This window comes from Buceros rhinoceros, unplaced genomic scaffold, assembly GCF_000710305.1.
Source record: "Buceros rhinoceros silvestris isolate BGI_N320 unplaced genomic scaffold, ASM71030v1 scaffold6810, whole genome shotgun sequence".
In the NCBI taxonomy this organism is placed as follows: domain Eukaryota; kingdom Metazoa; phylum Chordata; class Aves; order Bucerotiformes; family Bucerotidae; genus Buceros; species Buceros rhinoceros.
The window spans coordinates 61007-71446 of NW_010390125.1; the positions used below are offsets into that span (position 1 = coordinate 61007).

A 10440-nucleotide genomic window follows, 5' to 3' on the forward strand; every position below is an offset into this window, starting at 1 on the left:
GATTAGCACACATGCCCATTGGTTTGTAAGCTTGTCCTCAGTGTTACAGAGAGTTCTTTTAGTTTACACAAAACTCAGTGTCATGCAATTTATTAAGACTAAACAGATAAACAGAATCATATAGATCTTTCAGACATAGTGGAAAAACACCTTTCATTTTCAGTTTCTGAGGTGCACTTCTAATGAGAGATCAGTCAAAAAAGTCAGATGTACTGAAGTGTGTTCATTTTGATGGGTCTGATTACTGAAGATACTGTAAATTAAATGACACAAGCAAATACAAAACTAGGCACTAGTGCACACCAATTTTTCATATCTCTTTTCTTTTCAGATGAAATATTAAAAATCATCCCACAGAATAAATAAATTGGTCTGAAAATTATCACACGTTGCAAATTCTTATCAGTTAGTCAGAATCATTTTTAAAACAGTAACTTGCACTTCTTTCATTATGGTTGCTTAATATTAGTCTGTGAAAAAAGGCTATTTATTTGAAGCACACTTTACCTGTGTCTCAGGGATGATAGGACTATCTTCAGGAGAAATTCTAAAAAAGGTGGATAAAGGAGAAGACACGATAATGGGGTTTGGCCTTACAAATCCACTCAGATCACAACTAGGAATGTCATTCTCCTCCTTCTTCATGACCAGAGTGTCCATGACATAGAAGACATTCCAGGGAATCCATACCGTGTGATACTGTGTCAGGAATGGTGATCGCTCAAACACCAGTGTCAGAGAGGCACCACCATTTGCTACCAAGTCAAACCTAGGAAGAAAGAAAACAACAAGGCTAGCTAGTCGGAAAATTCCCAAAGCCATCCACAGCCTCCATTTTACAGACTGACTTTTCATTCCATTGTACTGCTCTGAAGGCAGAATGGCTCTACTGGGAACAGTAGAGAATTCAACTAAATTATATTACATAATACAGCACTAAGAGAATGGAGAGTTTAGGATGCTGCGTTTAAATTAAGCAAGCCCTCCTACTTCTGAAGTATATAATCAGCATGTTTAACACTTGAAGAATGTATGAAGTACAACTTTGGTCAATCACTTTTTTCCACGTCTTTTGTTTCCAGTATTTATTATTAATTTGTTTTGACAAGCAGCTCTTCAGTAACACCTTTGCTGTCTTTATGACTTAAAAGTGCTTCAAAGGGAACTTACATTCCATCTTGGCGAGTGATTGTGTATCCGTAGTCTGGATAGTGTAGAAAGGAGACGTTGACTCCAATGAGCGGTGTTCCATCAGCAGTTAATACTTGGCCCCTTATGACGGATGCAAGACTGTGAAAAAGATGCAGGATCAAATTACAAATCTGCTTTTCTTGTTCTCTTTTGAATGAATAAAAGCTCGTAGCACGCGCACACACACAGACACACGGTGTGTGTCTCTTCACAGTATCGACTACTGTTAAAAAATATTTCTGAGACTACAACACTTTCACACGTTCACATAATTTACACTGTATAAACAAATGCCTCTAAATCCACAGATAATTTTGTTTCAGTGTTGTTGATTGTACTTTGGTTCATTGTGTCTATTGAGTTACTAAGACCAGAAATCCAGGGAAGCATTTTAAGAACTTATAAGCTCTAGATGTTCCCGCTCTAAGTCATACTTCTGGCAGACTCCTAAAGAACAACGCACTTTTCAATTAGTATCAAAGCAATCTGTAAAACTGCAGGAACTATGAAGAACAAAATTTAAAAGAGCAATAAGGAACATTTGTGCAACAACTTTTAATCAACTGCTGTGCCCGAACACATTAATGCTGTTAAATTACTGCAAACGCAGTAGTTCTAGCGTAAATCATCTTCCTTCACGCAGTGAGATCCCAGACACCTGCTTCCTGTTACTGGTTTATTTTCACGTCATTACTGCTTTGTAGAGCACCAGTCAAATAGTTTATGCAATTATACTGTCGTGCACTTAACAGTTCTATTACATTAATTCATAATTTATATTATTTAGTGAGCTCAGTTTAAAAAGTGCAGATTTGCTTTTCCTTCTGAAGTGTTTTTATTGCTTTGATGTATTCCAACTGTGCTAGCCCAAATAAACTGCTTAAATAAAGATTTATTTATCATTAATGAAGTGTCCTGTTAGAATACAGGTACGAAGCTTGGCAAGTACCTCTGTAACCTACTGGCACTGGCAATTTGAATTTTGCAGGAAATGCGAAAAAAATTTCTCTTTTATATATTAAGTGAAAAGGTCTCTGTTGGAAGTCCATGCCATGAAATCTGCAGTCACAGTGGATCTTCTCCTACACGTGAATCTCACGCACTCTTCAATTTCTTCCGTATTCCTGAGTAAACGATGAGTCATGCTCACCTCTTATTAAAAGGACTTTCCCCAGGTATGACATGAGTGCTGTCTGCTCCAATGAGAAAACTGATTCGGTCATAAAACGCTTTGGCAGCTTGCTGAGATGGTGACTGTTGGCTTTGGCTAATAATATCTTGGGGATCAGGTAGTCCACGACAATAAGGCTGGTTTTGGCAAGAACTCTGCAAACAGCAGTCAGGATCCATACAGTCAGCTAGCCCATCTGTTGGCAGAAATGCACACAAATGAACAAACTCTTCCTCCTGCCCCTTTTCATGTGAATGAGCCAGGCAGGAGGGAGATTTAGTATGGAAGCATGCTAATAATTAAGATTTTAATGAATTCATTTGCAGTTAAGGAAAAAGAGTTTCTTTCCACTGAGCTCTTAAACTCCCATGGAAATCCATGCAGGCTGAACACACTCAGTATTGCATATAAACCTATTTATTCGATATTTTTCTAAAAACATGTTGAACAAGGCAGAAAATGAAGGCACTCGGGCTCTGCATACACTGTTAACTTATAAATATTAAGCATTTTAGGTGGGTCTAAGAAGCTTTTATATAAGGTTATTTGGCTAGAGAAAAGAAACAAGTTAACTCCCACTCGGCTGTTTTTCCTGAAGTTTCTTAGCATATCTACACTGCAAGTAGTTTTATATTTCACAATATTTATCAAGGTGGATTCCACAGAGAATCTTCCTCCTCAGAAAGATTTTGTTGCTAGTGGCAAAGGCAATTTCCACAACTATTTTGCATGAAAACGTGTGAGAGAACAAAATCTGTATTTAACATTTAGATTTTATTCTGGATAAACTGATGAGGAATGCTGGCCAGTATAAACAAGATTTAAACACATGGGTGCTTTTATGCTTATGTGCTGAAATATTCACATATAATGAACATTAGATCTGTCACATCACTGGAAATCTAATTTGGTGAAAGATTAAAATCAAGATCAAATTGATAACTACTAATTTGCTGTAAGTAAAGTCGTAAGGAAAATGAGCCTGGAAATGTCAGCTACAGAAAATTTCTAGATGAATGTAATATGGTATCACATAGCTGATAATTATTTCCCCAAAAGAACAGCAGGACTGAAATAGCTCAAACATTTTATTATTCCATTTATATTAGAGAGGGAGATTGCTTGCTCCACTAAACTGAAAAATATACCAATGCAGTACTCGGAGGAAGCCCATGGCTGCTTCTCTCACAAAGCATCTAGCTTTAAACTTCTTTCTGAAGGGAAAAATACCATCCATTTTTGTTCAATCATATGTTGAAAGAATGTAAGTAAACAGAGATCTTCTAAAGGTATTCCTCTAAGGAATGTTGTGCTATGTGGATCAGTTAGAGGATTGGCAAAACAGTAAAGGACTGGGGTTTCTATTCTTTTGCACATCTAAAGTTCTTATTTAACTCAGCTGACATTGAAGTCAGTTCAGGGAAAATAGAGATGAAAAAGTCATCATTAACTATATCAAAGTTTAAACTTTTTTTAAGAGAAAAGAAAGAACATTGATTTTTCCTGGGATGAGAATACACCAGAGGGCCACGTCACCATTCAGATGGACCTTGACAAACTGGAGAAATGGGCTGACAGCATCCTCATGAGGTTCAACAAAGAGAAGTGTAAAGTCCTGCACCTGGGGAGGAACAATCGCCTGCACTCGTATGTGCTGGGGGACAACAGGCAGCAAGGCAGGTTTGTGGAGAAGACCTTGGGAGTCCTGGTGGACGCCAAACTGAACATGAGCCAGCAACATGTCCTGGTGGCAAAGAAGGTGCCAGTGACATCCTGCGCTGCATTAGAACAGTTGCCAGCTCATCAAGGGAGGCGATCCTTCCCCTCTACTCACCACTGGTGAGGCCACAGCTGGAATGCTGTGTGCGGGCTGGGCTTTCCAGTACAAGAGAAACATGGATACACTAGAGAAAGCTCAGTGAAGGGCCATGAAGATGGTTAAGGGCTTGACACATCTCTCCTAAGAGTGAGGAAAGGCTGAGAGAACTGAGGCTGGAGAAGAGAAGGCTTGGGGCAGGAGTGGAATCTCAGTGTGTACAAGTAACTACCGGGAGGGTGTAAAAAAGACCACCTTTCAGCGGTGCCCTGCAAAAGGACAATAGACAGTGGGCACAGACTGAAACACAGGAAATTATGTCTGAACATCATAAAAACTTTTTTTTTTTACTGTTAAAGTGGTTGGACAAGCTGCCCAGGGAAGTTGTGGAGTCTCCATTCTTGGAGATATTCAAAACCCAACTGGACATGGGCCTGCTCTAGTTGATCTCGCTTTGAGCAGGGGGTGGGACTAGATCATTTTCAGAGGCCTTTTCAACCTAAAATAGTCTATGAATCTTGTGATTTTCTAGTCTCATTCTTGTACAATAAAAAATATTTTCCTAGCTGAAGTACTGACCTCCCTTGCTGGTTTTAACTCTAGAAGCCTGTACCAGTGTCAAAGCTGAGGGTGCTGATGGTTGAAAGAACAATTTTGGGTTTTTATATCTCTGTATGGTCTCTCAGGCAATATCTGGTACAGTTGCCACAGAAATGCTCAAATTCCGTCATCCATCTTTGTTAGTTTGTAAAAAGCAAATGTACATCTGGAGTATAGTCTGCAGGTCATAAAACCGCATGAGATTGACACCTTCTGAACTAATCAGTTGGAAATGCATTTTTACAAGCCTCTCCGCTAACATCAATCAGAGAAAGAATCTCATTTTCACCAGGCAAGATACAGGGATACATTGTTTGTTATTTTTCTGTGGAGTTTATCAGCAACTTGCCCTGGCGAGTGACGGATGGTTATGAATCTGGCTTCTTATAACTTGAGAAAACATTTTTCATTCTTTCTCTGTACTTAGGTGGCTAGAGCTATCTAGTACCACTAAGCTCAGTACTCTATTGCAGAGTAAAATTTCCTTTTTGAAACGTCTCTGCAAAATTATTGATAAATTTTGTTTAGCCTGAAAAATATGAGACTTAGCTCAACTGGCTTATCAGTTACATCACTCAAATATGATAGTGAAATTATAAAGGAAATAGAACCTCCTATAGCCAGCTGGGCAATCCTTACCAGTCTAGAGAAGGCTATCTTGGTTTTTTTTTTGTTCTAGATGTGTTTCTTCTATATTCATAAGACATAATGACTACACTATTGTTTTCTTCCTCAAAAGCTGAAGTCTAACTGCGAAAATATTGACTGACATTACCTTTCCCTTTGTTGCAAAATGCACAGAACTGCAACAGAGCATAGTATGGTGATATGATTGCTTATTTGGAGAGACTAATAAAACACCCTGAACATTAAATGAGAGGAGTCAAGACAGAGGATTCCCACAATTATGGATGTCTACAAAATAAGATGTATCAGTGGGCGTGTTTGCTTTTGAATGGAATCCAAAGGATATATATGGAACTGCAGGAAGCAAGAAAAATAGGGGGAGAAAATAAGTCCTGAGTACAAATTCTATTAGTGCCAAGGGGAGATCAAGGCCAAGCACCTACATAAATCACATTATTGGCAAATAAATTGTATTTAGGCAACAAAAATCTCAATGAAGTGAAATTCAGTGTCTACATAGGAAGAATACAGTGTTGGAGCTATGATGCTGGACATCCTACCAGGATGGTTTCGGTGACTGTGGCACACTGAGGCAAGAGGCTGGAAAGGACAGGAAACTGTATTAACAAACCTCAGTTATCCTCACACAACTCAATTGTACAGCAGGCTATAATCAATGGGCTCAATTGTAGACAACAAAAATGACTGCCTGTAGGAGCAGCTGGTCAGAAAAGCCACAAAAGCAGCAACAGCCCCTGATTTATTCCTGAGAAGTGCACAAGGACCTTGTTCAATGTTACTATTGAGTATCTCTATAAGCATACATTGAGTAGTGCACTCAAATTCAACATTTCTGCTGGAATGCAGAAGCCTAACATATAAAGTATTGGGCTCTAAATGAGCTGTCACTCCAGAAAGAAAACCTGGAGTCACCATGGATAAGTGGTATGGATATATCAATCCATCACTCCCCAGCATCCACCGATGCAAACAAAAAGCTGAAGAACAACGGGAAGTGTTGGAGCACCAACCAGAGAACATGAGCATGCCATTGTATCAATCTTAATTCAAGTACAAACTTTCTGAAATTTCCTGAGCTTGGGTTACCTTTGTACTTAGCAACACTTCTGACATTCAATATTCTGTAATTTCCTGCTTCAATTAGCATCCTGCTAATACACCGAAGAAAATATAAGTTCACGTTTGTCCTACTGTATTCTTTTGCTAAGCATTTGCTATTAGCCACTATCAGAGAAGAGGCGCTGGTTTATGTAGTCTTTAGGCTGAATTTATACTACCCTGTGACAATGCTTATCAGGAGCAGACTCTCCTAGCCTATGCTAGAAATTACAAAAATACAGTAGTGCTAAGTACACTTTGCTTTATTACAGTATTTTCATTTTAGCAATAAAATAATAATCCCTTAAATCCTGCTGTTAGAAACCTCTAACCACTCAATAATTGAATAGGAGCTAATAAAACGCAAACTTAACAAAGAAATCTGTTCAATAAAGACCTGCCTAAACTGAAGAGTAAACATTCCACAGTGATGACAAAACATGGTCCACTCTGTTAAAGTATAATAAAGACTAATTTTTTCCCAAGTAAAGAATTTAGGCTTATTCCACCTACAGACAACTCTGACTTCCCCTCTCCTCACAAAGCCATTAGGAGTCTCATTCAGCCTAAGGTTGCATACACATTCCTTGTGGGTTGTTAGAATGTAAAGAAAATTCTGTATTTTATTATCCAAATCAAACACATGGAAAAGCAACGAGTGATCCTTAAAGAGAAAGTAAGCGGTCTGCAAGACTCTTAGAAATCCATATTAAAAGGCAGATAATTAATAATCATCCCATCATATGTCAATTATATCTAGAAGGGGAAATGATCAAGTATGCCTTGATGTCACTAGCATTTCCGATGGGGAATATTCCTATTGAGGTCCCTGGGATGCTCATGCTCACCAAATTTGATCGATTAGTCCCAGAAAGTGCTAAGAATCAATGGAACAGCAGACACAGTTACTAACGAATTATACTCATATTAATATATGAAATACATTTTTTCCAGTGTAGAATGAAACATAAACATTAATCACAGCATATCAATTAGCTAACAACCAAGATAACTTTAATTATATAACCACTGAGCCTAGTGCGATGTAAATCAGACTACCTGCAGTCACAGTCTAAATTCAGCTAAGTACTCAGATAATCTAATCTCCCACAATAAACAAATACAGCAGAGGCATCCTTGGGCTGTTCCCTGTAGCTGACTGGAATTTGAATGGCTTGCTAGAGAGATTAGATTGCAGGTGCTCTTGGAAAGCGAAGCTTCTCTTTCCAGGTAGGTTTCTAGCAAAGACGACTTTCTTTTCCCAGTTTTGTTTGGCATGCTTCCAGTTTTTAATTTTATTTGTTATATTTTAACCTTTTTCCTCAGCCACTAGTCAAAGATTGAAGTGAATATGTTCTGTACTGAAGCATATAAATTAAAATAAGCTCCACTGAAAGAGAAATGCCAGGGATGAAGAGCATTATATAGATCAATCATGGCAAAACAAGCGTTTGGCCAATCCCTTCCTCACACACAGCTGCATGTCTGTAAAGGAAATAATGAAAAAAATTGAGAGAAAAAAGGCAACAAAGCACCAGCATTAGACCTTTTCCCCCCCAATATTGGTCTTTCTTCTTGACTCCCCCTCTGATATCACATCCTTCTATTATCTTTAACATTTACTGAATCTGTTTTAGTCTATCACTGGACTTTTAACTTTTTTCCCTACACAATCTATTTTTTTTCCTCCAAGCTGTATATGCTCTAACATAGTTTCTCCTCCTCCTTGCTTTGTCTCTTTTCATGCTTGCAGGTTTCTCTTTCTTCCTTATGTTCCTAATCCTCCAGCCCAGCTGAACTTAATTCCCCAAACAGCACATCTCTGCATGGGAACGCTATGGCTAATCAGTCCTCTGGCTCCATTCATACACGTAGAAATTCAGCTGCCCACTAGCTCAGATCGCATGTACCAGATTGTGTCGGATTCTTTTGGCCCCTAAATGTGCAAAACCGACTCAAAATATACAATACTGTAATGGAGAAGGATGACAAATCAAAGACATGTACAGCAATAAACAGCAGCTGTTTTAACCATCCTACTTATTTTCCTCAGGAGGTAAATGCCGTTGTTATTTATAGTTTGTGATGTCTAAGATCCCAACAGCAGTCGGGATATGAGAGCAAACAGCCAACCAGCAACGGCGAAGGCATAAACAGTCTAAAGCTGAAAAACTAAGTCAGAGATGACTATCATCACCGAGAGGCCCTAATGGAGTTTCATATCTCTGCTCTAAATCTCAAGGTGTTAAACAAAATGACTTGATGAGAGAACGGGGAGACAGACAGACAACAAAAGCATTATGCTGATCCAATAGTTGACTGCATTCATATTTAATCTTGGGTTTTTTTGTGGGGTTATTTTTTTGTGATCCTGGAGTCATGCTAAAGGCACAGCCCTTCTTCCTTCCCTGCCCTACAATGATGACTGCAGATTGATTCCTTAAGTCAACAGTCCGCCCTGCATCTCGCTGCAGATTGTTACCTGTCACCTGAGTGACAGACTGCAGAAAAGCGAGCAAAAAAAAAAAAAAAAAAAAAAAAAAAAAAAAAAAAAAAAAAAAAAAAAAAAAAAAAAAAAAAAAAAAAAAAAAAAAAAAAAAAAAAAAAAAAAAAAAAAAAAAGCTTCTGGGAGCATCCTGTCAGTTAACTGAGCGTTCACAGGCTATGGAGAGTTAAGATCCCTGTAGACTGGGCAACCAATTGTTTCCAGCAATAGTATCATAGGTCAAAATGTAAACTCCCCTTTCAGCCTTTCCTCTTGGGATACTTTCCCTGTGAGGTGACATGAAATTTGAACTCCTTTCTTTTTTTACACCTCCACTACAGTTCACTGAGTGAAAATACTTTTTGTTTCAGTACAGAAGAACATTGCAGGGAAACGAAGGTGACACCCATCATTTTCTAAGTACATATCTCACTTGTCATAAGCAGCTTGAAAGGCTTTGCTGATACGCCATGTAAAAGCACTGAACACTGCAGTGTATTCTTACAGGCGTGAGAGCTAGTAAAATGCGTGTATGGTTCTCATGGCAGTATTTAATCACCTGACTGTAAAATCTCTGTTCTCCCCAGTGTTAAGGATTGAGTTGGTACATCTTACCTCCTTCATTGTCCTTACTGTCAGTGCAGAGAGTTTCCATGGCTACGTCACAGCCCGCTCCCCTCCACCCAGGCTGGCAGACGCAGTGCCAGCCATTTTGGTCCAGCGTGCACCTCCCGTTGCTGTTGCACAAGCCAGGGCAGCCTTCTGTTGAAACAGACAAAGAAGAAAAATCACAAGTGATTTAAATATTGCCATTATACAAAAAGAAAAAAAAATTACAAACAAGGGACGCTTACTGGGAACAGGCCTTAAGAACAGCACAAATACTGTAATTGCACATGGAGTGGAACAGCAACATTACCTGGGGAATGTAATTCTTAACAAAGTGGCATCTTTGATTGGCCTGACACTTGAGACACCACTTACCTGTACAGGCAGGAAATAAAAGCACCAATCCTCTAAATACCTGCAGGCCAGACAAAATTAAGTTTGTTTTTTACAATTTTTTTTTTTTTTGGCAAAGTAACAAGAGGTGAGTGCATAGTGCAAACACAGCCGTGTAAAATGATACCTTTTTCTGTGCTCATAGTATCGATCGTTATTTGCTCTATGCAGTGTTAGTTACTTACTGGCACAAATGTTTAAGTTCCCTGTTACTATGAACAAATCCCTCCAAATTCTTAAGCAGGAAAATGGGTAAGATTTTAAGCACGTAATAGAAGAGAACATTAACTTTATCTGGTCTCAGAGTTGCCGTATATTCATGTGAAATTACAGTGCGTTAAATAATTGCACAAAGTATAGGCCAGTTTTAATGACTATACTTTATGCCAAAAATACATTCCTTTTCACAGAATAAGCAAAGCCCAGGAA

General features: G+C 38.6%; 1 protein-coding gene across 2 annotated transcripts in view; it reads right to left on the reverse strand.

Annotated features, from left to right (window-relative positions):
- Nucleotides 1-10440, reverse strand: part of TENM3 (teneurin transmembrane protein 3) — a 120028-nt gene that overhangs the window by 54526 nt on the left and 55062 nt on the right. For both annotated transcript variants that reach the window (XM_010136601.1, XM_010136593.1), the window contains 4 exons: nt 9625-9771; nt 2342-2558; nt 1171-1290; nt 508-769 (listed from right to left, as the gene is read on the reverse strand). In XM_010136601.1, coding sequence (XP_010134903.1) covers nt 508-769; nt 1171-1290; nt 2342-2558; nt 9625-9771 — 746 coding nt within the window. The remainder of the gene's footprint in view (nt 1-507; nt 770-1170; nt 1291-2341; nt 2559-9624; nt 9772-10440) is intronic.